Below are 27779 nucleotides of genomic sequence, written 5' to 3' on the forward strand. Positions count from 1 at the left end.
TAATGGGAGAAAATATTTGCACACGAATCAACGGACAAAGGATTAATCTCCAATATATATAAACAGCTCATGCAGCTCAATATGAAAAAAACAAACAACCCAATCCAAAAGTGGGGAGAAAACCTAAATAGACATTTCTCCAAAGAAGACATACAAATGTCCAAGAAGCACATGAAAAGCTGCTCAACATCACTAATTATTAGAGAAATGCAAATCAAAACCACAATGAAGTATCATCTCACACCAGTTAGAATGGGCATCATCAGGAAATCTACAAACAACAAATGCTGGAGAGGGTGGGGAGAAAAGGGAAACTTCTTGCACTGTTGGTGGGAATGTAAATTGATACAGCCACTATGGAGAACAGTATGGAGGTTCCTTAAAAAACTAAAAATAGAATTACCATATGACCCAGCAATTCCACTACTGGGCCTATACCCAGAAAAAACCACAATTCAAAATGACATATGTACCCCAATGTTCATTGCAGCGCTGTTTACAATAGCCAGGTCATGGAAGCAACCTAAATGCCCATCCACAGACAAATGGATAAAGAAGGTGTGGTACATATATACAATGGAATGTTACTCAGCCATAAAAAAGAACGAAATTGGGTCATTTGTAGAGACGTGGATGGATCTAGAGACTGTCATACAGAGTGACGTAAGTCAGAAAGAGAAAAACAAATATCGTATATTAACGCATATATGTGGAACCTAGAAAAATGGTACAGATGAACTGGTCTGCAGGGCAGAAATTGAGACACAGATGCAGAGAAGAAACGTACAGACACCAAGTGGGGAAAGTGGTGGTGGTGGTGGTGTGATGAATTGGGAGAATGGGACTGACATATATACACTAATATGTATAAAGTGGATAACTAATAAGAACCTGGTGTATAAAAAAATAAATAAAATAAAATTTAAAAAAAGAAATCAATGAGAAAAACATCAACTACCAAATAGAAAAATAGTCAAAGAATAAGAACAGAGAGTTCATGGGAAAGAAATAGAAATCACTCTTAAAGACATGAAGAGATATTCAACTCCATTCGTAATAAGATAAATGCAAATTAAAACCTCACTGAGACAAGTTTAAGTCACAGACCCTTTGAACCAGGAATTCAGCCCTTTAGGAATTTATCCTGCACATATACTCTATATAGTAGGATGAAGGGTTGTTCCCCCCCATAATACGTCCAATTGGAACCCGTGAAGTTGACCTTACATGATAAAAGGGCCTTTGTGGATATGATTAAATTAAGGATCTTGAGATGAAACCTTGGATTAACTGGGTGGGCCTCAAATCCAGTGACAAGTGTCCTTACGGGAGACAGCAAGACACAGAGTGGGAATCAATGTGAAGATGGGAGGCAGAGACTGGAGTGATGCAGCTACAAGCCAAGGAACGCCATGAGAAGCTGTGAGAGAGGCACAGATCAGATCCTCCCTCAAAGTCTCTGCAAAGAACCAACCCTGACAACGACTTGATTTTCGACTTGTGGCCTCCAGAACTGTGAGGGAATACGTTTGTTGTTTTCAGCCACCCAGTTTGTGGTACTTGGTTATTGCAGCCCTAGGAAACTAACAAACTGCACCATGTAAAAGAATGTACTAAAAACATCATTCATCACAGCATTGTAATAGGACAAGATTGGAAACATCAAGACAACTAATTTGACTCAATACGGAGGAACAATATGCAGGTGTGAAAAAGAAAACAAACACCTCTTTATAGACTGATGTAAAATGCTCTCTGTAGCAGTCCCAACAGGAAACAGATGCCACTCAAAACACTAGAGTTTGTTTATAAGGGACAAGTCATAAAGGCGTGGATAGGCATAGGAGAACCCATAAAGGTGACCGCTGCAACCGGGGGTTAGGGTCAGCAGGCTCTCATCCACCTCATGACGAAAGGACAACCTGGAGGGAGAGAGGCGGCCTGGAAGGCAGCAGAGCCCAGTGGAGGTACGTGGCCAGCCGGGGGTGACCTCATAGGGAGGGAGGTAGTGAGGCAATCTCCGGACTTCACTCTCCTCCCTCCCTTTGATGTCCCTTCTGACCCCCTCCCCACCACCAGCTGATCAGGGCTGGAAGGCAGAGGGAAAGGGAGCCCCGTAAGGAGTTCCATGCAGCCCACCCTCCCCACCTACCCCTCACCGGGCAGAAGGCAGCATGGAACACAGCGGAGCCTGCATCTGAAGGGGCACAGAAGCTGCCCAACACAATCTCCAAGACTTGTTTTTTTGAAACAAGGTACAGAACAGCATATGTAGTATGTCATCATTTGAGTAAGAAAAAGTATATGTCATGCACTGGTTACATGTGCATAGCAGATCCGGACGGGGCCCTAAGAAAATGACTGTATTTGATGCTCTGGGGAGAGGACCTGGGTATGTGCGGAAGAAGATTAGGAGACTTTTCACTGTGTAACATATCATCCTTTTTGAATTTTGAATGATAGAAGAGGTTCAAAATGTTAAATTTTATTTATACTGGAAATACTAAATTTTATTTATATTCAAAAATATAAATAAAATTTAATATTTTAAAGTCCAATATTAATGGCCTTTACAAGGGAGGCCCCCAGACAGTGCATGGTTCTATTCAATAAATGAGAAGCAGGAACAATACCTGCTGAGGACAAACCAGTCATGAGGGGATATGAGGAGAAGCGTGCCCACCTGTCAGGTAATGCCTGCAGCACAGTGGGCATCAGCACTCCGGAGATAGCTTTGTAGAGGATGGAGTCACACACGCCGACGATGTTCACCACCGTGGAGGAGCCCAGCACGGGCAGCATGTGGGGCGGCATTCCTTGCCAAAAGTGCAGAAGGAAACTTTGAACCTGTATCAACCCACAGAGAGAAGAACCGTTGAGGTTATACAAGGTCCTCCCAGCAGAGCCTTGGGACTCAGCCAAGGCCAGCCCAGTCCACAGCGCTATTCTCTTCTCCCTTTGCAGCAGCAGAGGCCGTCCCAGCCTGGGTGGCTTACGAGGCCCCGGAAGGTCCTCCTGTCCCAAGTGTTCACCCTGCCCGTCTGGGTGCATGCCCCCTGCTGGAGAAGCACTTGGCCTGGCAGCCTGGGGTCTATCCTGCCCTGGGCGAGAGCAGTAGCCAGTTAACCCATCTGCCCCTTCATGCTGACCGTGGTCTGGGTAAAAAGTTTAAGAAAGGGAAGGTGGGATGTTGCTTCTAAAAAGCTCAGAGCACTACAACTATTCTTTGGGCCTGTTGGTGCCTCGGGGACCCCAGGGTGTTCTGGAAAGGAAGGGAACATTGTGCGAGTTGCTGGTAAGAGGACTGTGTCTAGGAGGAAGAAGAGTAGGTGTCACAGACAGAAGTCTCCTGATACAATCCTGTGCGCCCCCAAAATGGATAAAGTGCAAAGGCCTCTTCGGGGCCAAATTCGACCATTTTCTCAAAGAGCCCTTGGTGCAGCCTTGGCTGGCTAGCGTCATTATGGGACGCTAGACGGTGCCATCTGGACAGTAAGGTACGAGGACACCCAAGTCCAACCACTAGCACAGGACAGAAATCTAGAGGGCACTCAAAATGGAGTTATTGTTATTAATATGAGGATAGCAGGCCCCCTACCCCTGTATCTTCCAGGGTCTGAGTTGGAGGTCAGGGAGAGAGCAGGTAGGGGGTGGGACAAGATAAGGGAAGTGAAGTGACACGGTAGAAGATGGTTATCTGGTATGTATAATAACACTAAAGGTACCTAGACTTCAGCTAACATTGAGGAGTGACTCATCTTAAAGTTAGGGAACAAATAATTGAAGTTTTGTGAATTCTTACAAGCTCAACTTGGTTCCCGTACTATGTATCTTTCTTTCCTCCAAGATGGGCACTCCTGAACCCCTGTGTACAGCACTTCCCACATCCCTGGTTCCCCAAATCAATCCTGACCCAAGGCAGGAGGTCATTTAGTACCCAAGTCTAACACTTTGGAGGTGGTATTGTTAATGGTGTCAGCGTTATGTATTTATTGAGTGCTACTATACGTCAGGAACTTAGCACAGGTTCTCTCAGTTAATACTACAGCTTAGGATCACTGCTCCCATTGTGTAGAGACATTAACTTATTTGTCCAAAGCCAGACAGCAAGTCAAGGGATGGATGAATTTGTCTTTTCACAAATCAGTCTAGTGACTAGTTTGCTCTTCACGTGGGCTTCTACCCCATTCCTGAGACCTATGCCTCTTCTTGGACTGCTGCCCACATCCCAGCTTTCTGCCCCAGCCTGGGGACCTGCAGTTGTCCTTCAATCCCCTCTTAGAAGTAGGGTCTTACTTTCCTTTGACCAGGCTTCCTCTGACCCCAGCTTGGTGACCTGAGCTCAGCCTCGGATGGACAGAATTCCCTGATCCCCACGGCCAGGCTGGAATTCCCAGCATAAACACTGGATGGGAGCCTTTGTGGGTGAGGAATGAGGAGAAAAGCATGCCCCCTGACTTCCTAGAGGGAAAATGGTAATTTCCAAAGACAGGATCAAAGTGGTAAAGGAGGTCAGGTTTGTAAATTATGAAACTCAAAGTCACAGTTCTGTTAATTCCACGAGAGTGAAAATATTGCAAAGTTTACAATGAGATTGAAAATTAAAACCAACAAAAAAAATCCAAATGAGTGAAGACTGCCTTCCAGGGTTCTAATCCTGTCGTCACTACCAACTAGGGGTATAATATCTCTATGCCTCAGTTTCTTTACCTGTGAAATGGGAATAAAAGTAGTATTTACTAGATTTTAGTAAAGATTCCTAAAAAGTACTTATTACAGTGGTTGGCACATAGTAAATGCTCAATAAAGGTTAGCTGCTATTATTATTACTATTATTATTATTTGTATCATGGAGGCACTACAACTATGAAGCCCAAGAAATCAGTGCACTGCCCTAAGACATTTGAGACACCCTTGCCTACGTTTCTGAGCGTCACCCAGCCAGGATCCCCATAGTGCCTCTGCTCACCTGTCAAGGTTCCTGTTCTTATTGAGACACCTGGTAGCTGACTGCTGGCCGCCTGGGGCCTGGAGGTGGCCACATCTCCTGGACAACGTGCTTACCCTCCAGACAACCCTCTGCTGTCTCCGGATCCCATCTCATCCCTGGGCACTGGCCTCTGGCCAGCTCCTGGACCTCCCTGCCTGTCCTTCCAACTCTGAATAAGCATTGCCCAGTTGATTCCTAGTATTTGGTAGATTCTGAATTCATCTGCCTTTCTAAGCTCTCCTTGCATGTAGCCCTACTCTTTTTTTTTTTTTAATGAGTAGTCAATTTCCAGCAGAAATTCTGGCGAGCATTAGCTGCTGTGTACATTAAAACAAATCTGTAGAAAGTCACTCTCATTAGCAGCCATCCGTCTTTTTCAAATCTGTTCAAGTGGCACAGGGAGCCCTGATCAGTCCTGGTACCAGGGCATATTATCCAGTTTTGTTGAGGGCATATTATCCAGTTTTGACCTCCCTTCCTACTCTGCATTTAAGAGCATTTAATGTCCAGTGGACTAGTTCCTCAGAGTGAGAAGGAAAAAAAAGGAGGGAGAACAGTGTAAAGCTCAAGGGCTAATACTTGGAAGTCAGGGGTGAAATGGACAGACACAGTGTTCATATCAGGAGGCTGAGCCAACAGGAGCTCCTGATAGACTAGATATGAAGCGTGAGGGGAAAAGAAGAACCGAGGTTTGTGGTTTGAGCAATTGTGTGTGGTAGTGGCAATCTAAGACTTGGGAAGAACAAATCTGGGAGTGAAAATCAGAGCTCTGATTAGACCACCGTAAGTTAGACGGCAAGTCATTTGAATCTAGAGCTCGGACTAAATGAATATACAAATATGAGAGTTACCAGCCTTTACAAAATGGAGATGGTATCTGCCTATCAGTAGGATGAAATAAGATAGCTTGTAAGATGCCTGGCAGGATGAAGGCATTTAACAAATGGAAACGTAATTAGATAGAAGGGAAAAGTTCTCCTCACTCCTTGCAAGCATTAATGGTGAGCGAATCAGGGGTAAATGATTGAAAATGATTATTTAAACCAAGTTTCCTGGATTATCTACTTTAGTCCCTTGAACTCCCAGCCCTTTTTCTCTCTGTTCAATGAAGTATCAGGAGATGATTTCCTTAAGAATACCTAAGTAAGTTTTCTATTTCTTTTCCATGCCTATGTTTAGTTCATTCCTAATATATTGGCACCTTGTGGAAACATATCTGGTGACTTCCAGTCATGGGTACTTAATTGCTACAGTGTTAAAAGGAACTTGACAAAACAATAACTACCAAAATACCTACCACTTATTATGCTCTGAGTTTGAAATCAGACACTTTATGTATACAATTTCCATGTAATCATCACAATTTTACTATGAGGTAGATACAGTTATTATCTCCATTTTACAGAAAAAAGAAATTGAGGCTCAGAGAGGTTAAGTACCTTGCTCAAGGTCACAGGCTAGAAAGTGGTGAATTTGGGACTCAAACACAGGACTATCTGATTTTACAGCTCTCTGTGCAATGTAGTTTGGAGAAGGCTTTGCAGCAAGTCCCCTACATGCAGACCTGGACTCTTTGTGCTTGCCTGACAATGCTGTAAGTCTGTGGCGGTTTTCCATCCATCCACTCATCCACGCATCCATCCATCCATCCACTCACCCACCCAAGAAACATTTACTGAGAGCCTGAGAGTATAATTGACCTGGATACAGTAGTAAGCAAGACAAACAAGGTCCCTGCCCTCAAGGGCTTCCATGGTGGTGGTAGGAGACAAACAATGAACAAGCAAACAATAAGATAATTTAAGATTGTAATACTAGTCTACATTGTGACCTCAATGGATATTAAAGATCTTGAAGACCTGAAACAAACTACATCATCAAAGTGTACCAGATGCATCCACCATTTATTTACCAATGACTTTTCTCAGCTGTAGGAGAAAGCCATGCCCATCAGAGGTAAAATACCCCCCTTCATTCTTTTGTGTTTGGGTAGAATGAACAACATCTTGATCAGCCATCTCAAAAATGGCCACCAAATACCCCTGCCCAGGGGTAGAAAGAATACTGGACCAGCAGTGTTAGGTGACAAAGATCTAACCAACTGTGTGACCTCTCTTAACTCTCTGGTTGACGTATCTGACGAGAGCAAGCATTTGTATGGCCTTTTACCAGGCATTGTCTCATCTCCTCCTTCCAGTAATCCTGTGAACTGGATAGGCAGGGATGATATTTTTACCTTCATTTCTAGGATGAGGAATTGAGCCACATCTTGAATCCAAGCCTAAGCTCCAAGTCTAGCACTTTTCCCGCAGGAGCACTCAAGCCCTCACAAGGTTTCTGGACCATATATTCTGCATCCTAATTGCTGGTGTGCGTGCCTTTTTTTTCCCTCAAGACTGTGTCCTGTCACCCCATTTCTGGGGGCTAGAGCAGCATATGGCACCATTAGATGCCCAACAAGTGTTGGAATTGATGAATGGAATTCAGTGAAGTGAGATGATGATCAAGTTTTGAGATGTACAAAGCTAGATATGAACATAAGGGAGGACTGTCACCAGTTTTGTTGTTCGTACTTTTGTGGCAGAGAGGGACAGCTATCCACCAGAGCTCCTCTTCTCTAGTAGTATAAGCTGCCGCCCAGTGAGGGGCCACACTTCCCAGCTCCCCTTACCTCAAGGTGGGGCTGTGAGACCAGCTCTTGCCAACAGACTATGGGCAAAAGTGATGCATTTTATTTCTGGGCTGACAAGGTTAAGAAAGGGGATGTCTTCCCTGTAATCCTTTTCCCCATCCATCAGCTGAACAGGGGACTCCAAGGCTCTAGGGCAGGGTGTGGCCACAAGGTAGAAGAAGCCTGGGTCCCTGAGCCACCCCCAGAAACCAGCCTTCCAACCAAGGGCGTCCACGTTGGATTGTGACATGTATTGTCTCACTGTGTTAAGACTTGGGGCTTATCTGTTACAGAAGCCAGTGTTGTCTTAACCAGTCACGAGTCATGGTTTGCCCAGATCTCAGTGCACTGTCTTTGATACGTGAGACATAGCCAAACTACAATATGAGAGAAAGCAGTGAGTTTGCTTTCTTTAAAAAGAAAATAATTCCACGTAAATGGTCACTCAAGGAATTTGGGAAATTTAAGAATCTGGTGGATGGAAGTCAAGAGCAGGAAGAATAGTCCTTCTCTGCCAACACGCTGCCACCTCTTCTGGAGCCATGTCTAAGAACCAAGCGATAGCTCACATACGGTGGTACCACTGCTACACTGGGCTCCTGAGGGAACTGTAAACAAGCTGCACAAGTACCAGCAAGTGCTCAACAAGCATTCACTGCCTTACCTCATCCTCTTCCCCTCCATCTCCAACAGCACATGCCCCCCCACAAAACACACAAAAAGGGAATCTCCAGCATCTTTTTCACCAATAACTACTGATTTTTATAGCCCCTGTAGAGCCTGGGTTATCTTCCCTGAAATTGAATGCCCACACCTGATCTCAGGGTGGTGTCTTTGGTTTACTTTATTTTTTTTTTTTTTCCTGCCTGAAAGGCATTTTCTTTCAACAGAAAGGCCTCAGGTTTATGGGGTGAAATGTGCGGTTTCCTGCCATCCTGTTGGAAGATTCTTTTGGATGGCATTTTAGGCAAGAAGATTTTATTGTCTCTTTGGTTATATAACCAGTGCTTCAATCCTCCCTTATTTCTCCTCCCCATTCCTTAACTGTAATATTTTTAAATGAAATGAAATTCTTAGATTGTTTGTATTCAAAGATGGTCCTACCGGCAGTGTTAGGTGGACATGGGGACCAGACCTTGAGAATGGAGGGTAACCAGCTCCAAATGCACTGAAGTGGATGAGCCTCAGGAAAAGGTTAAATCAAAAATAAAGAAAAGCTTTCCTTTAGTTTTTCTGAATGTATAATTCTGGGTGTAATGATACCTTGGCAAAACTGTGTTCCCAGGAGGCCAACTGGGCAGGATGCAGTTCACTAGACAGAGCAAGTAAAAAGCCATGCCAACTGCTGTTCACACAGAGAATCTGTAAAATGGGGATAGTAGCAATGCCTGCTTCCTAGGATCACTGTGAGGATTAAATGAGCTAATGTACATCGAGGGCTTCCAGAGGCCTGGCAACTAGCAGGGAGCTCATGAAATAGAAGTTAGTGTTATCATAATATTTTAATGCAGAGTATTCATAGCTCAACACTTGTTGACCTACCTCATCAAAGTTGGCTCTTATTACAGTGTCCAGTATTCTCTGACAGTGTGTTCTGTACATCATAATAAAGGTAGAAACCTGTGAGGGGTGAGGAGGGATCAACAATAAAGGCATACATTAATACGTGTTACTTCTGCCCTTGGAATTTCAATTTCAAGTCTTTTATTCTATGTGGAGGGGATGAAATTCGCCTCATTCCTACTCATCCTGCAAGACCCAGACAAAACTCATTTTCACTAGGTGGGGCCCGCTGACTCTCAGCTCCCTCCTCAGTGCTCCCATAAGACCTGAGTGTGTTTCTCCCTCAGAGCACTCACCCTGTGGTATGGAAAGCATGGGTTTCTCTCTCTGCCCCATCTCCACCCCCTGAAACTGTGGACTCTGGGAAAATAAAAATAGCATATTATTCATGCTTGTGTATCCAGCATTTAGTACAGTACCTGGCACACAGTAGAGGCCTACCGAATTAAATTCTCATCAGCTGAGATACTGAAAAGTTAAAACCCAGCATGTACTCATAAGAAGAGGTGCTTTTGCCCAAATCACAAAAAGACATTTGGAAATTCTCTAGAATCTGCTTAGCAAAAGAATTGCATCTCCAGCTCCATTTAACTAAGAATTTTAAAGCAATGGTACAGGAAGTTTGTTGAGCAAGAAAGCAAATTTGAGAAAAAATAAGGATTTATCTAGTTCTTAGATTTAAAGCATTCTTTTCAGGTATTCTTTGTGTTTTAGAACCTAGATATATGTTTTATATAAACTTAGTTTGCTTGTGCAAGCATCTGTCTCCCTGCTCGACTGTAAGCTTCCTGAGAGCAGGACTCAAGTCTCATTCACCACTGCAACCCAGTGTGATATGTAGAAACTCATCACCTACTGGCACACTGGGCAGCACAAGATAGGTGCATTAGGATGTGACCACCCAGGGGAAAGTCTCCAAATTTGTGTTTCCAATTATTTCTTCCCAATACCCTATGGCCCAAACTATCCGATTCACTATACCTATAAAATCTTCTTTGTCTATGGGACTATAATTTCACCACATCCTCTGCAGCACATGGGAAAATAAACTTTATCCAATATAAAAGCAATCCAGAGGAGGGGGCCCTTGTGAAATGAGACAGTACAACATCATAGATGGGTAGGAAGGTAGGTAAGATAGATAGGTAGAGAGATAGAAACTTTTAATTTTAGAATAGTACTGGGTTGTAGTACAGTTTTGTAGTTCAGGCAGTTCCCTTATAGCTCAAACCCAGTTACCTCTACCGTTAACATCTTGCATTAGGATGGAACATTTGTCACAACTAATGGACCAACACGGATACATTGTTATTGTCAACTAAAGTCCATACTTGAATCTGATTTCTATCTTTATATTTTTAAACTCACCATTCTGTAATAAAAGTGTATATGTGTGTGTGTGTGTGTGTGTGTGTGTGTGTGTGCACGCTGTGGTGTGTGAGAGAAAAAGAGAGAGAGAGAGAGAAACCACCCACTCCCAGCAACACTTCAGACGTGGTCACCTTCTCCTCTGGCAGACTGGCCGGCAGATTTAGATCTTTGACATTTGGAAACTCTGGCAGCAATGTTCCAAGTTTGGACCGGGGTGAATATGCCACCGTCTGTTTGCTCACTTCTTTCTTGCCCGTCTCGCTCACCCAGGCGGCTCCTTTCTTGGAATACATCACATCATAATATTGGGAGCTTTCCTTGACCGCGATGCCGTAGTAATGATACCTGGGCCACAAAGGAAGAGAGAGAGACCCACATGCACCCTCATCAGGTGGAGGTTCCTGAGCCGCGGGAGCCCAAGGCCAAAGACTGGAGCTGGACCCATCCTCCCTGAGCTAGAAGAGTTAACTCCTCTGCAAGGCTCAACATGTTGGAAGTCTAGAATTAAACCAAAGTTCCATGTTGCCAGCCATCAATCAGACAGGTAAAAATAACCAAAATTGCCTCCTACAGAAAATGTTAAGTCAAATACTTTGCAAAGCAGAAAGTGGGATAAAAAAATTTCCATTTGTACTTAATCTCTTATATACACGGACCCAAGAAGAAGAGTGTGTTTATGACTGCTAACTGTACCACCAACAAAAATTCATTTGGTCTATGTTTTTCTTAATCAATAAATGGCAGTCTTAAAGAACTGTATCTTAAAAAGGATAAACTCAGTGTCTCAGTTGACACTGAATGTAAGACAAAGACCAGGACCTTTTATTAACTCAGAATGGGCTTAATAACAGCAATGTTTTCAATTAAGACTAATGAGGGATGGAGGCTGCATTTTGTTTGGGTTTTAGCTACAATCTATTGAACACTTGCTATGTGCTGGGCACTTTGGAAAGTGCTTTACATACATTAATTTGTAAAATAATTCTATGAAATGGGGATTATTATAATCTTTCTACAGATGAGAAAATGGAGGCAAGAAAGCTTAAGTAATTTGTTCAAGGTCATACAGCTGTTTAGGGGAGGAAGCAGGTTTGACTGCAGAGCCACTGTGCTACACTAAGAAAACACCGCATGGTGGTGTTACAAACTTTAATGTTTGTCAGAGCCACTCATGGACTGTAATGAAAACACAGATTCCAAGGCCCCTTCCCAGACCTAAGGATTCAGGACAGGGAATAAGGGGCCAAGAATCAGCACTGAAATGAGCACCGCAGATAATTCTGATGCACATCCATTTGAGATCAGCAAGCCTGCTGGGTTAGGCCCCTGCATTACATTCCTGGCTCTATGAGACCGCCATTACCTACTATTCTAACACAGTAGCTAACAAGGTACTAAGTGCTTTACACACATTGCCCGATTTCATCTCACAAAACCCCTGGGAGGCTAGAACTAATTATTATCCCCATATTACAGACTAGGAAACTAAGACCCAGAGAATTTAAGTAACACACCCAAGATCATATAGTGAGTAAGCAGTAGAGGCAGGATTTGAACCTCTAAAAGTGCTTTTAAGCGCTGAGCCAGTGACTGTCAAATTTTACTACTAATAAGAATCACCTACAAAACATATTAAAATACAGACTCCCAGGCCCTGCTTCCAAAGATTCTGATTTAGCAGATCCAGAGTGGATTTTTACGATCACATGGCAATACTAATGTAAGTAATTCATGGACCTCACTTTCAGAAATGCTGTACAACGTATTAACTACTCTTTTCTACTCATGGAGATATGGTGGTGACAGTCACGAAATAATACAAAAGAGAAAGCAGTCTGAGTTCTGGGAGAGGCTTCCCAGGGAGAGGAGAGCTGAGCACAGGTAACCTTCCCTTTCCCCGCTCCCCCTTCACTCCTGATACCATTCTGTGATACTTCTGTTTAGTGGACATCTCGCCTCTATCTGAATGCCTCCTGGGATGAAGCACTCAGACCCTCCGAAGGTAGCCCAGTTCATTTCAGGTTGGTGCAGTGATCAGAAAGTTCCTCTTTGTGTTGAGCTGATCTCTGTCTTCTACGCCTTCTACTTCCCAACTGTCATAACTGCCTTTCCACCTGGAGGGCACTCCTTTGGTAGTGGGGGTGGGGGCGGGTTCCATTTGCTCTGGAAGCCCCTCCAGGCGGGAGGGCAGTTATGACACGCCTCCCTAACTTTACAAAGTCCCCCCTTACGCTTTCTTAAGATCAAGCTAGTAATAACATGTTCAGATCAGACCGCTTCTTGATTTTTCAGACTGTATGTTGCTAGAATTGGCAACTGCAGCGAAGCTAGTGCTCTGACCACTTCTCAGGTTTCTATTTCAGGTCTGTAAGGCACGTCAACACACTCTCCATCAGCCTCCTGCCCCCCCCAATTTATTCTGTCTAAGTAAATTTGCTGAGGGATTTTCTCTAAAAGGCCAAATGGCACGTTGGAGACTAGAGCTTCTTATTACCTTTCAATTGGTTGAAGGTGAGACCAACCTTGGAGGATCCTTATGGAGAGGATAAAATGAAACTGAATTTTTAAAGAAGATATTGCCCAATTTGCCAACCTCTAGGTTAAAGAAAAAGAAAACAAAAAAACAAAAGCAGGCTCTTACATGTAGACAGAAGGAAACTTTCTCCAAACTTATGCAGGATGGGAAACCATGCTGTTCTATCTTTACTACTGTTACTGCCTATCTTTACTATCTATCTATCTTTACTATCTATTTGTACACTTTTATCTCAGAAATGGCAACAAGGTATTGGAGCCAGTGACTCTAAAAAGACCATAAGCTGGAGAAAAATAATTCCTTTCCATTCATTCAAGAGTCTTCCAACCATCCACTTCTCTGTGGATTGATTTGCCCTTGTGTGCCAACCACTGTGCTCACCAGCAAACAAATAAGGAAGAATCTGGGTTTTCTACTCTATACTCTTACCAGGGCTGAAAGCTCATTTTTAAACAAATACTGGAATTTTTCATTATGAATGAGATTTGTTCATGAGAGGAGTCACCCTGAAAAATTATTAGAAATTTATTCCAAAATGTCCCTTGCTCAAAAATTTTCTGTAAGTCTCTTTGGAAATTGCCCCCAGAGCTTCTGAGCCACATGAAAAAAATGAGCCTCGTTTATTTTCAGAACTTTACTACAAAGGGTTTTCCCCAGTTTGATCATCCACTTTCCACTTTCTTTACCTAATTTGGCTCCAAAGTTAAACCCACCCTTGGAGGATGGGAATGTACTGCCTGGGGATGGCCAGGGGTAGAGTCAGGGGGCAGTATTGGACATGCTGCTTTTGAAACATTTTTCGTGACAAGTCTTACAAGTCCTATGTGGTGGTTGTTTCTTAATAAAAAGTTTCATTATTTTATAAGTCAGTATGTGTTGATCTGCTACTCAGCATGGTAAAAACGTTTAGAAATGCTGCATAATAAGGCACCCTCTAGTGGAATCACGGTGTACAGTAGTATAATAAAGGTTCTGACAAGTCCTGCATAAAGGACCCTGTTTAGCTCAGTGCTTACCAAACTTACATGGCCAACAGACCTTCTTCATGGAACACCTAGTCACTTCCAACAGTTTTTTGAAACACCCTTTGAGGCAAGTCTCTATAAATCCAGATTTTAGTGAAGCCTAGGCTAAATAGGCAGAGTCCCTTCCCATTGACTCTCACCTGGCAGACAGGCATCCACACAGCCTCTCACTCCTCGGGTCACCTCCTCAGTAAGCCCTTCCAGGGCTACCCTCTCTAAACCAGACCAACCTTTTGTTATTCTCTAGGACAACCCTCTTCACAATCTGATGATCTTTTTTTGTCTGTCTTCCCCTGGAGAATACATGTTCCATCCAGGAGGGCAGAAACCTGTTTGCTCGTGTGTCCGCAGCACTTAGCACCATTTATCTGACATGCAGAAAATGTGAAGCAAACATTAGTTGGTTGGTTGGTTGGTTGACCGAATGGATGAATGGGAAGCAGTACATCCTGGGTACCACAGCATGGCTGGAGCTTTCCACCCCATCTCCCTTGCAGGGATTGGTACAGGGTTGCTTCTCTGGCAGACTGGACACTGTCAGAGTAGAGAGTTTGTTGACCAAAACAATCCAAGTAACCTGGAGATTGGTCAAGGAACCACAAGGCGCTCCTTTTAAAGAATGCCCAAGACTCTTTCACAAAAACAACTAAAGGCAGGGTGGCACCATGTCGGATTCCTTAAAGCAGCTGGCCTTTTGGACGGCCTTTCTCTCAGGGCTCCTGGGAGGGGGGGCCACTCCCGCCAACCACAGACTTCCCCCCCAGGCCTGTGGACTGAGCTCAGGATGAAAGGCCTGGGGTCCCGATCTGACTGGAGGCCCGTGGACATGCACTCTGCAGGTGGAAGGGCTGTCGGTGCTTACTTTGACTGTCCTCGGGTTCCGAGTCTTCTGGTGGTTAACTGGGGAAACTGCTGCCTTATGATCTGTAAGTCAACACAAGAATCAGTTACGCACTGGGAAAAGCTGGGGGCACAGTGCCAGAGTTTACAAACAGCCATCTAAAGAATGAAACCCCGAGAAGACCACCGGTGCTGGGGACGCCGGGAGGGGAGCACCTGAGTGATGGTGGGGCTCTAGATCCTCAGGGGGGTCTCACTTGGCTGCTCTGGGCTTCACCCCCACTCCTCACAACGTAGGCAGTGTACGCTTTCATCCAGAACCTGTTACCCCCGTTTACAGCCCTCCAAAGGCTTCCGCTGCACCTGGTACTCACCCCCACCTCAGCCTCTGTAACCCGGTCCCTGCTTGCCTCCTGGCCTTCCTCTCCTCCGACTCTCGCCCTTCCTCACTGCATCCCAGCCACACTGGCTTGCTTTTTATTTTATTTTTTCCCTGTTCCTGAAACATGCCAGGCTCCCCCCCCTCACTGGGGGCCTTTGTACTGCAGCTCTCTCCATCAGGAATGCAATTTCACGCAGATCGTCACAAGATTAGCTCCTTCTCCTACAACATTCGGGCCTCTGGGCAAGGTCCCTCTGCCCAGAGGCCTTCTCTGACCAGCGGGTGCAGAGTAACCCAAGCAGCACCCCAGCACGCGACCCTGCTTTCTGTCCTCCTCTTGGCACTCTCCACAGTTGTCTCGTTCGCTTACTCTCTGAGTGCTTATTTCACATCTCCCCCCACTTGAACATAAGCTCCACGAGAGCAGGGACATGGCCCAGGGCACATGCGAAGAGCTCAGTCCATGTTTGTCGAATGAAGGCATGAAGCCCGACCCCTGGCCTGGAGAGTACCCTTTACTCATTTGCCAAGTGGATGACGCTAAGTGCTGCTTCCCAGGACAACCACGTAGATCTGCCAGAAACTTAGGAGGAGGGGCCTTCTGCCAAGGTGAAAACACAACCAATGGGCCTCTTTCTTGGTGTGTACAGCGATGGTGTTTGTGAAGAGGCAGTACGGTAGAGGGGTTCTGTGCAAGGGCTTTGGAGCTAGATTACCTGGATTAGATCCAAGCTCAGCCATTTGTTATTCTGGGGCCCTTGGGCAAGTTATTTAACATTCAAATGACTCAGCTTCCTCATTTGTAAAATGGGAATGATACCAACCCCTACCTCAGAGAATTTTTGTGAAAATTTTAACAGTAAACGTATGTAAATAATTAGCAACAGTGCCTGGCATTTAGTAAGCGTTCAATAAACATTGCCCATCATGACCAGTGATTATCCTGATGACTCATTCATTCCCTTTTATTACCAGGGATGTTTAAGTCTAGCCACATTTCTTCTAACTCCCTTCTCTTCTAATACAGCATCGAGCAGGCAGGTGTGGTCAGACAGAGGGAGCCTGCACACTGTCCTTCATAAGAGATGCTGCTGCACAGGCTTCCCTGGTGGCGCAGTGGTTGAGAGTCCGCCTGCCGATGCAGGGCACGCGGTTCGTGCCCCGGTCCGGGAAGATCCCACATGCCGCGGAGCGGTTGGGCCCGTGAGCCATGGCCGCTGAGCCTGCGCGTCCGGAGCCCGTTGCTCCGCAGCGGGAGAGGCCACAGCGGTGAGAGGCCCGCGTACCGCAAAAAAAAAAAAAAAAAAAAGAGATGCTGCTGCTGATTTCCCAGTGGCAGGGCACGAACTATGAGCACCTTCTCAGAGGTGGGGATGAATCGCTACTGATCCACTTACACCCTCTTCCAAGCCTTTCCTGATCCCCTGACCAGGTAAGAGCTCTTCCTTCTCCAAACCGGTGCACCTGCTACTTCCAGTCTGTGACCAAGTTCCATCCTCCCTCTATTGTGAATATACCCTGATTCTCCCCGCATCTCCATCTCCATCGGCCCCAGGGCCATAATCTCACACCTGGATTGCTGCAATGGCCTCACTGCCCCTGCTGCCAGGCATGCCTCACCTCAACCACTCCTTCATGAACACTCCAGACAAAGTCCAAACCCACCAGGTTCTGCCTTCATTCCAGCTCACCTCTCGTCGTCCTCTTCCTCTCCCAATCCCATCAAGTATTGAAGGGTATTACCACTTTTTAAAAATGTGCTAAATTGGAGAGCCAAAAAATGACCTGTGCCTCTTTCTTCCATTTGAGCATCAGGCTTTTTCATCTATCAAATGGGGATAGTGACACTCTTTCAACCTATCTTCCAGGCTCTGCCCCCCGCTTGAAGTCTTCCAGGAGCATCACCCTTTTCTAGCACATTCTCTTCATCGACAGAGGTATCCTTCAAATCCTTTGATGGCTCTTCAGAGGATTCTCAGAAAACCCAGTTTCCAGGCTTTTGTGGTCATCTTATGGTCTCCCAAGCAATATATTTGCGTGGTTAGAATCTTTAATTCCATTTGTGAAAATACTTTTTCTCCAAAAATATTTGATGGCCAAATCCTCTCCTCCCCCTCCAAAAAGAGAGAAAGGTCATTTCAAATAAAGCACGAAGAGGAAAGGAAGCCTGTTAGGAGTTGGGGGTGGGGGATGGGTGGAGGCCCTGCTGCACCACATCGCTCTCTGCCCAACTGGAGGTCAAGACTTTTCCCACTCTGAGCAAAGAAAGCTGTTGCAGACAGCACCTCCTCCTTCCAGCCGCAACAAAAACCTGTGGGAAGGGAGTTTGCTTTTTTTTTAAGTGTTTCTTATGGGCTGCAAATTACAAATGATTCTCCTTTCCTTTCACCAAATAATCAGCTGGTCCCTGAATCTGAAAGCCCAGAACAATTTAGTTTGAGTCTCAAAATGCAGGGTCGGTTCAGCCCTGCTAAGGCTGTTCAGCTTTTAATTTCTGGAGCAAGACTCAGCAAACAGTCAAACACTTTTGTGGAGCTGTGAGAGTTGAGCTTCACTGTTTGATAAATGGGCAGACGGCAGGCAGCCCCTCTTTCTTTTTTTGTATGGATTCAACGAAGCCTGCCTAAAGAACACCACATGCTGTTCTAGCTACTGATCTAACATTCCGCAACATCCCAGCCTTCCAAATTCCCTTTAATTACTCAGGAATCCCACCCTCTGCTCTTTCAGCCTGGGCAGACGGGGCTGGGGTCTCCATGGGCCAGGGGTGGGATGCGCAGAAGCTCTGGTGAACCAGTCTCTCCGGGGCTTGCTGGCATCCTTTTTTAGGTGGTGGTCAGGTTATTCATCTCTTCCATCCGTTCTTCTCTCCATTAAACACACGGCTCCAGGTGGAAGGAAACTCAGCACGCAGAGTACCCTGACATAATTTTGTGGTTGTAGTTTTTTAAGAAACATGCGTGAGTTTGGGGCAAACGTTCCTGAAATGGCATCTTCAAACCACAGGCCTCATTTAAGATAAGGAAGGGGAAGAGTGAGAAGAGGAACTGACACCCATTGGGCATCAGTAGGCACCATGCACTAGACAAAGTATTTTACTCTCGGTATTAAATTTATCCTAAAAACCACACTGGAGGAGAATATGATGGTCCTCGTTTCACAAATGAGGAACCGGGGTCTAGGGTGATACAGGCTGCTCGGATTCACAGACGCCAGCGAGTAGAAGCAGCAGGGACCCAGTTCTACTGTCTCCTGTTCATCACTTTCACCGACACCCAAGGGAGCCAGCAAGGGTCCACTGACTGTGCACGAAACCCTCAGCATTCTCTGTGGGTGTCACCTCAAGAGACACCTTCAGAGCCACATAGCAAAGCCACTCGGCCTCATTACTCTACAGAGAGGCCTTGTTTGACTTTGACCCCAAGTCATATGGTCTTGCTTGATCCAGCTTGATCTCCAAACTTAGTCATCAGGGATGCTCTGAAAAAAGGCTTTTGGTTGTTCCAAAAAATTCAATCCACCCTCAGCAGGCAAAGATTTGCCACCAACAGGAACTGATCCAAAAGAAGTTCCAGTGTAATGGAATAAGTGGATATTCTCCCCCACTCCGAGGGAGACAAACTCGTGTATACAAAGAATCAAGTATGCTTAAGACGGTTTTAAAACAAGAGCTCCCGGTCTTATTTCAGAGGTCATCTAGGTGTGGGAAAAAGAAAAGGGGCTTTTCAAGCAGCAAGAAATTATAAATTCAGTACAACGGCAAGTAGTTGTGACTTCTCTTAAAAAACACACACAACAATTTTTTGAACAAAAGAGAGAAATGGTTAGGGAAAGAGGTTAAAGGGATTCTAATTGTCACAACTTTAAGTCTGAAAGTGGGGTACTCTCTTTGCTGGCAATAGACCTTGAGCCTTTTTCAGAGAAGAAAAAATAATTAAGCCTGGTAGTATGAATAAGTTTTCCTAAACACTTTCCATCAATGCTACCGTCCTGAAATGGGTGTTTGCCAGAGTAATTTTACTGTGCTGGTATAACTCTATCCATTTAACAATTTTGGGAGGAGTAACACCTACTGGGTGCCAGGCACTGGAGGTTGAGGTGGGTTCCACCCGGCTGCAGGTTCCACAGGAAATTCCACGAAAGAAATTTTTTAAAATTACAAGAAATTTACATCTAGAGCAATGAGACAGAAATGGAATTTCAAGTTATGCATACGGATTGATGAAGGATTCCGAGCAAACACCCATGGCTAGAGAGGTAACAATCTGTTGCCCCCGATAAGTACCGTGGGTAAGAATTCCAAGAAGTCCAAAAATCTATATGTGAGCCCAGTATTGTCCTTGGGATGTTGGGATGATGTGTCATGTCTGTGAGTGTGAGAAGAGACAGTCATCATACACCCATTTAGCTAGAATGTGGTGAGTTACATAAGATAGAGGTTAAGTCAAAACGGGAATAATTCTGAAGATGATAATACGAGAGGGTGAGGGTGGTGATGGTAGCATGTGTGTGATGTGGGAAATTTTTAGAACAATTGTTCTCAAAATTGTTCAGAAGGAAGAGCAGCTAGAAAGGTTGAAACATTCATATGTTAGTGATGATATATTAAAAACATGATGTATTAAAGTCATGAAATGTTGCGATGGTAAACTGAAATCATAATTATAGCTAAAGTGCACTGAGTGTTTATACTTACCAGGCACTGTGCTAAGGCAGCCCTTTTAACAGTCATTATCTCAACAGTCCTCAGGTGGTTGGTGCCATGTCCCCATTTTACAGAGGAGAAAATTGAGGCTCATAGCTATTAAGAAAGCTCCTGAGTTCACACAGCTGGTAAACGGTGGAGCTGGGATTCAAACCCACACAATTTGATTTCTGAGCTTTTACACTGCACATCAGTGAAGACGTGTGAAATAACAAAATATGGAATCTGGTGTGAAATCAGACATTCTGACATCACAGCAGATACTAAGGGTTAAGAAAAACATATGCAAGAATTTAAAGTAGAAGGAAACTGTCCATGTGCTTAATTTTTTTCCTTTGCAAATTGAAAAAAGACCATCCCTGAAGAATCCTAAAGATGCCTCAAGAGTACATTTATCTCCCTCTGTGTCCCTCCACAGGTGCGCAAGCAACCTGGGGTCAGGGCAGATTGTGAGCGCTCTTGAGGAAGAGGGCAGTCATGTAAAATGAGAGGAACCTTTAGCCTTATCTCTGTTCCAGGCATATGTGGCTGACAGAAGCATAGGTCCCCAGAACACTGTTGTCTGTCTGTTTGTTTCTTGCATTGCTCAAGCATGGGCGGCGGGGAGGAAGGAGCCACATATTCAAGGAAGCAACACCCACAGCCCAAATGGCTAAGTACCTCAAGCCCTCACGGGGAAAAGGCAGGATATAAATAAATTCAATTCATACAAGTACATCTGCCGCCCCAGATTCCCTTCCTCCTGTCTCCCTACCTCTTACTGGAGGTGGGGGGAGCCCTGCCCAGCAGGTGGCATCCACTGGTCTCCCCCCTTCCCCTCAGATCCAGCCCTGCCACTACACATCGGACCTTGGGAAGCCCACTCATTCTCTTTGACTTTTAATGTCCTTGTCTGGAAAATGAGAAGGTCTCACCAATAGATCTTTAAGTTCCCTTAATAGATTAAACTTCTTTACATTGAGGTGTTAGTAACTGGTAAGTATTAATGAATTATCCTGCTCTTTTGTAGTTGCATTTCCACAGACTTAAACGAAAGGAACTGAGGATTTTGAGATATCAGCAAGCCTTCGGGGGAGGTGTATTTGCGAGGTTAAAGGGCCTCCCGACGTATTCAAGTCGCACTGTGTCACAGCTGTCTAGTTGCCTATCCATGAATCAGCCTCTTCCTGACAAGCTCAACAAATCTTTGACCATAAATCATGCTACCCCACACAGTCTAAGCTACTCACTTGGTGCACTTATGTTTCCTCCCATGGGCTCCACATTTGAGAGTACACCCTGCACTCTCTTAGGATCCTGTGTTCCATTTTATAGTCGTGACACATAAAAGGACACATGGAGAGAAATGGGTGAAGGTGATCAAAAGGTACAAACTTCCAGTTATAAGATAAATAAGTCCTGGGTTGTCATGTACAGCATGCTGACTATAGTTAACAATATTGTACCGTATGATTGAAAGTTGTCAGGAGAATAGATCTCAAAAGTTCTCATCACAAGAAAAAAATATGTGTAACTCTGTGTAGTGACGGATGTTAACTAAATTTATTGTGTTGATCATTTTGCAGTACATACATACATCAAATCACTACGTTGTACACATAAAACTAATACGATGTTAGATGTCAATTACATCTCATTTTTTTAAAAGTAAAAGGATACGTGGATTTCTGAAATGCCCTTATGTGGATAAAATGGCTAGTTGTCTGCCCCTTTCCCTTTCTAACCAAACTCTAATTTTTTAGTCCAGGAGGCGATGGACTACATTTTCCTGCCTCCCTGACAGCCAAGGGCAGACAGTGAGACAAAAGAGGAAATCACTGGGCAGGGCTCTGGGTAAACTTCTAAAGACAGCTGACTCAGCTGGAGTTTTGACCTTTCTCTCCCTACACCCTGTTTTCTACTTCTTGCCTGGAATTTAGGCTTTGTTGTCCAGCAGTCACTTTGGACCATGAGGTGACCTAGAAATTAGAAGCTATCTGCTAAGAATGGCAGAGCACAGAGAGAGAGAAGGAGCCCAGGTCCCTGATGCTCTTATAGAGCTGTTATACTAGGATAGGTTACCTTCTTTTAAACTTATTCTATGTGAAGAAAAGTAAAACCACAAATTTATTTAAGCCATTGTTTGGGAATGAGGAGAGGCATCTTTTACACACAGCCCCAATACAATTCCTAACTGATAAACCTTCTGATTTCCACCCAGGATTTACCTCATAGGAAAGGTTCCAGGGACCCTGGAATCAGCTATCTCATCTTTAAACAGGAACAGAAAACGGCATCTAGTTCACAGGGCTGTGTGAGGATTAAATAAGGTAATATGTGCAGAAGGCTTGGCCCAGTGCCTGGCAAAGAGTGTCAGTGTTACTGTCATTATGATTTCTCATTGAAAAGTGTTTCCAGTTCATACGGTAAAGACCCTCACACCTTTGTAGACTAACTTCCCCACATGATAGATGGAGGGACTGAGGTTCAGACAGGGAAATGGGACCTGTCCAGGGTAATACAGAGAGTAAGAGTGATAGATCCTCAAATTCAGGGCCCAAAACTTGGCGTTATTGGAAACTCCTCACCTACTGCACATGGTGGACCCTCAGTAAAAGTCTGTGGAAGAAGACATTCTTTTGCCTTTAATCCTCCACCAGAATGCCTGTTACAAATGCATGGAAAGCAATCCAATTAGTAAGAGATATTCTCTTAGCTCAGAAATCTGAGGTCCAGTTTTTCTTTCCGAAAAAGCTTAGCTCTTGCTAAGCAGAGTAATGCTCCATCTCTGGGCAGGTGGAGCTTTTAGTTTCCAAAAGACCAGTGGAAAAGCAGGAGAAAGAAGCATTTGGTGAAATTGAAACTCTCGCTTCAGCTTCCATGGATCCCGCAAGTCTGCAGGTTAGGAGAAGGCAATACTAGGTACCTAGAGGTACTCCGGGATTGACCTGGTTCTCAGGCTGCCCTCACTCCCCACCCCGAGGAGGCAGCAGTTTCCTCCTCTGCGTCCCTCTGATCCTGGGTGTTCATAGCTCAGGGGGCACATCTGCCATCTTGTTTTGCAGTTTCTCACATGCATATGTCCGTTTGCAGCCTCCTCCCCTAGAGGACTCCATTTCCCATCTCCTGAGATAAACGCATACCTAATAAATACATACCTAAGGTTCACTTGGGTGAACCCAAGTGTTGAGGGGGAAGCAGAATGGGAAATACTGACAGGGGGGCTCCCAGTGCCTGGAACACCCTGGGGGGAAGATCTGAGGGGAAATTTCTCAATTGCGGTGACCAGCGCACTTGACCCTGAGAGACAGGCTGAGACTTCACTCCCAAATTTGATCATATGGAGGTGTCCAAGTGACTGCTAATGACAACACCAAAGTCAAAAGGACAACTGTTTACACAAATCCTGCCTCTACACATACGGACCGTACCCCCAAAATAAGTTGCTCTGTGTAAATGAGACAGTTAGGTACAGGGACTCTAGAGCCAGACTTCTCAGGGTCACATTCTGAATCACACATCTACTTACTGGCTGTTTGACCTTGGGCAAATTACCTAACTTCTCTGGGACTCAGTTTACCCATGTATGAAATGGGGATAATAGTTTCTACCTCATAGAGTTGTTTGGGGGATTAGACAAAGTTGACATATGTCAAGTGCTTAGAACAGTGCCAGGTAATAGAAAGCACTATGTAAGTGTTCGCTCTTTTTATTAATTTTATTAAACATCTGTGAATGCTGCATTCATAATTAGATATAGCTAGACACTTCTAATATCTGTTAAAAAGAATTGTCTTGGGGGCTTCCCTGGTGGCGCAGTGGTTGAGAGTCCGCCTGCCAATGCAGGGGACACGGGTTCGTGCCCCGGTCCGGGAAGATCCCACATACCGCAGAGCGGCTGGGCCCGTGAGCCATGGCCGCTGAGCCTGTGTGTCCGGAGCCTGTGCTCTGCAACGGGAGAGGCCACAACAGTGAGAGGCCCGCGTACCGCAAAAAAAAAAAAAAAAAAAAAAAAAAAAGAATTGTCTTTAATAAGCTTGGGTAATTTATGTGAGTAGATGTCATGTGTAGGCCAATTCTGATATTACCTTGTGTTTGTTTCCATTTACAGTTGTGTTGCTCTCTAAACATTTATTTCACTGCTTTTGCTTGAGAACTAGGGGTATCATTTTGGAAGTGTTTTTTCTCACCCTGACAAGCCTGGAGGCACCAGTAGCAGGAAGGAAAGGTTAGGGAAGAGCAGAAAGTCAGACCACTCTCCCCTCCCCCACTGCAGGTCCCCAGGCCACACGTGGTCAGTCCTGAGGTGGGGGGGAGGGGAGGAGTTTTCAAATGGATGAGAGACTGTAGGTTTCAACTAGAGCACTGGACTGGACTTTAGTGTCTACAAGAGCACCTAAATTATTGAAAAGAGGCTTGTTTTAACATCTTTATTGGAATATAACTGCTTTACAATGGCGTGTTAATTTCTGCTGTATAACAAAGTGAATCAGCTGTACATATACATATATCCCCATATCTCCTCCCTCTTGTGTCTCCCTCCCACCCTCCCTATCCCACCCCTCTAGGTGGTCACAAAGCACCGAGCTTATCTCCCTGTGCTACGTGGCTGCTTCCCACTAGCTATCTATTTTACGTTTGGTAGTGTATATATGTCCATGCCACTCTCTCACTTCGTCCCAGCTTACCCTTCCCCCTCCCCGTGTTCTCAAGTCCATTCTCTACATCTGCTGAGGCTTGTTTTTATAATCAATAACCGAAAAGCTATTAAACCTGCCACAAAACCATCAGGGGTCAGGGAAGGGAGTTTGGCCGTAACATGGTTGAGAAACAAAGCAAAGCCATTTTCTGTTTGCACATCACCAAGGTGGGCCTGTTCCATACCCGTCACACTCATGGGGGCTCCTCTGGGCTTCTCTAAGAATAAAAGCGTAACATGAGGCATTCAGAGAGCTGGTCAGAACCCTCCAGCATAAGGCCAGAGCCACAGGGTGAATCCTCAGCGGAGAAGCAAGAGCGGTGGGCAGTGGGAGGTCAGCTGGAGAGCACAGCCCTTCAGCCAGTGTGGACAGAGATCCAGAGGGTCTCCCCCCAAACCCACCACCGGACCCCTTTCCCCCAGCGTATGGATGACGATCACAGCACAGGACACTGATAGCTGGGAAGAGCCTTCAGAGAGCACCAGCTGGTCAAAAAGACTCCTGTTGCCTTTCCTCTAGATACCCTCCCCCTCTGTCCCCCGACCCTGACCCTGGAGGAGTCAGAAGAGGAGAGAAAGAGTCCCCCCCCTTCCCTTTCACAGAGCAAATTCGGAGGCATCGTGGGGGGAGGTCTGCCTTCCATGTGAGATGGAAGTTTTAAATTGGACAGAACTGGGCTTTTTCATAGCTGAGAATGAGTTTTAATTATCCAGCCAAGACTGATATGATGGCTGATGCTGTGGGATTGCCCTGCAATGTTGTCAGAGGGCAGAGCAGGAATGACGGACAGAGGACTCTGAAGGCAGCTCTTTAAAGTAAGTGAAAATACAACCAGTTTCCATTGGTACCTCAACAAGTTCATCCCTACTCAGCAAATGGACTAATGGAAAGTGGATACAATGCCAATTTCGTATGGTGACCATAAGGCTTAAGCAAACTGCCACATGTCAAACGATTCATGGTGTTCTTAGCAAACAGCAATGATATAAATCATTCAATCTTCAAATATCTGAAGATCTATTATGTGCCAGGCACTATTCTGGGGGCTAGGGATGCATAGTGAACAAAAAGGTCCTCATGGAGCTTCCATTCTAGAGAAAGAGATGGACAAAACACAAGCAACTAAAAATATATATATGTTACATATTTATTAGTTATATGTATTAATAATTATATGTAATAAAATATATAGATAATAATACTACAATATATAGATAACTATACATATATATTAGTAACATCGTATATATATATAGTAGTTCAGACAGTGATAAGTGCTATAAAGAAAAATAAAGTATGGTAAGAAGATAGAGGAGTTAGAACGGAATGCAGCCAATTTTAGAAAATAGTGATTTCTTCCATTGATAGAGAACTTTACAGTTTTAAAAAACATTCTCATAAGCACTGTCTCATTTTATCCCTGGAGTAATCTGGGACACTTCCCATCTAAAGGTAAGGAAACGGGACCTCAGAAAAGTTAAGTGACTCCAAGTTGGATGACCTTTCATCACCCCAGCCAACAGCAAAAGCAGGCACAAGAAGTCAGCTCAGCTAGCAGCCTCAGGACGCTCTGCAATTCCGAAATTAATTCCAGGACCCAAAGTTAATACAACATTACTGGAAGCTAGTGCTTTTGGAGCTTGCCCACGGGGTTGGAGAGGGGATTTTTATTTCAGATCTTACTTGCAGCAGAGCAATCGTTGCCATCCACTTTACCAAGAACAGGGTCCCAGCCAGGCGACATGGGGACAGCTTTACCACTGATGTCTGTTTCACCTCAGCCCACTTGCAAGCCAGGTGGGAGGACGACCACCAATCTAATTTTTCTCTAAAACCTAAGCTGAAATAGTGAACTTTGCCTGCTCTAAGTTAAAAGTTCAGAGATGAATCATAAGTTTGGACGGCTCGGCTCAAAGGAAGACTGTCCACGATTACACTCCAAGGTTTTACAGAACTAGTCCCTTTCTCTCAAGGAGGTGGCAGCTGCAGTGTGCCGGGAGCCCTCAGGAAGGGAAAATGTGTCTGCGATTTCAATTCAACAAGCTCAATGTGAAAACCCTCAGCAGGTACCTTCTGTCCTCCGTGGCTGGAAGGACAGCCCCAATTTCCAGTGTACTTGAAATTGACGGCAAGGCAGCTGCAGAGAGCTTTTGCATTTGTGCTTTAATTTCAGTTAGAGTATTTCGGGACTGGAGATAAGACAGAGTTCGGATGCTTTTTTTTTTTTAACATCTTTATTGGAGTATAATTGCTTTACAATGGTGTGTTCGTTTCTGCTGTATAACAAAGTGAATCAGCTATAAATATACATATATCCCCATAGTCCCTCCCTCTTGCGTCTCCTTCCCACCCTCCCTAACCCATCCCTCTAGGTGGTCACAAAGCACCAAGCTGATCTGCCTGTGCTACGCGGCTGCTTCCCACTAGCTATCTGTTTTACGTTTGGTAGTGTATATATGTCCATGCCACTCTCTCACTTCGTCCCAGCTTACCCTTGGATGCCTTTTATTTATTTATTTGTTTTTTGCGGTACGCGGGCCTCTCACTGTTGTGGCCTCTCCCGTTGCGGAGCACAGGCTCCGGACGTGCAGGCTCAGCAGCCATGGCTCACAGGCCCAGCCGCTCCGTGGCATGTGGGATCCTCCCGGACCGGGGCACGAACCCGTGTCCCCTGCATCGGCAGGCGGACTCTCAACCGCTGCGCCACCAGGGAAGCCCTTGGATGCCTTTTTAAATGACTATTTTGGAAGCACCTGGCACTGTAATTCTTCTTAGAGAGGAAATTTATTATTTGGGAAAATATTCTGAAAAGCCATTTGGATTAAATGAGACTTATGGGCACAGATGCCAGCAGGAAGCAAGGACTAGAAAATAGAGGAAATTTGGTGGAGGTTGTCCCAAGAAGGAAGGAGAGGGAGAGTGCAGGGGGCAGCAGGAGACGGTAGAGGAGGACAGGAGAGGCAGCAGAGCAGAGAGGGCGGGACCAGCTGTGGGGAACTGGCAGGAGGGCCAGGAGC

The 27779-nt window shown here is 45.0% G+C and overlaps 1 protein-coding gene across 2 annotated transcripts in view; it reads right to left on the reverse strand.

Annotated features, from left to right (window-relative positions):
* Positions 1 to 27779, reverse strand: part of RFX4 (regulatory factor X4) — a 166884-nt gene that overhangs the window by 63115 nt on the left and 75990 nt on the right. Inside the window, exons 5-8 of one of the 2 annotated variants that reach the window (XM_032645833.1) lie at positions 15019 to 15080; positions 10727 to 10940; positions 9204 to 9281; positions 2684 to 2847 (exon numbers count right to left, since the gene is read on the reverse strand). In XM_032645833.1, coding sequence (XP_032501724.1) covers positions 2684 to 2847; positions 9204 to 9281; positions 10727 to 10940; positions 15019 to 15080 — 518 coding nt within the window. Of the gene's footprint in view, positions 1 to 2683; positions 2848 to 9203; positions 9282 to 10726; positions 10941 to 12516; positions 12679 to 15018; positions 15081 to 27779 lie in introns of those variants that run through there. The other variant, XM_032645834.1, reaches the window with a different exon arrangement.

This window comes from Phocoena sinus, chromosome 10 (assembly GCF_008692025.1).
Source record: "Phocoena sinus isolate mPhoSin1 chromosome 10, mPhoSin1.pri, whole genome shotgun sequence".
NCBI lineage: Eukaryota > Metazoa > Chordata > Mammalia > Artiodactyla > Phocoenidae > Phocoena > Phocoena sinus.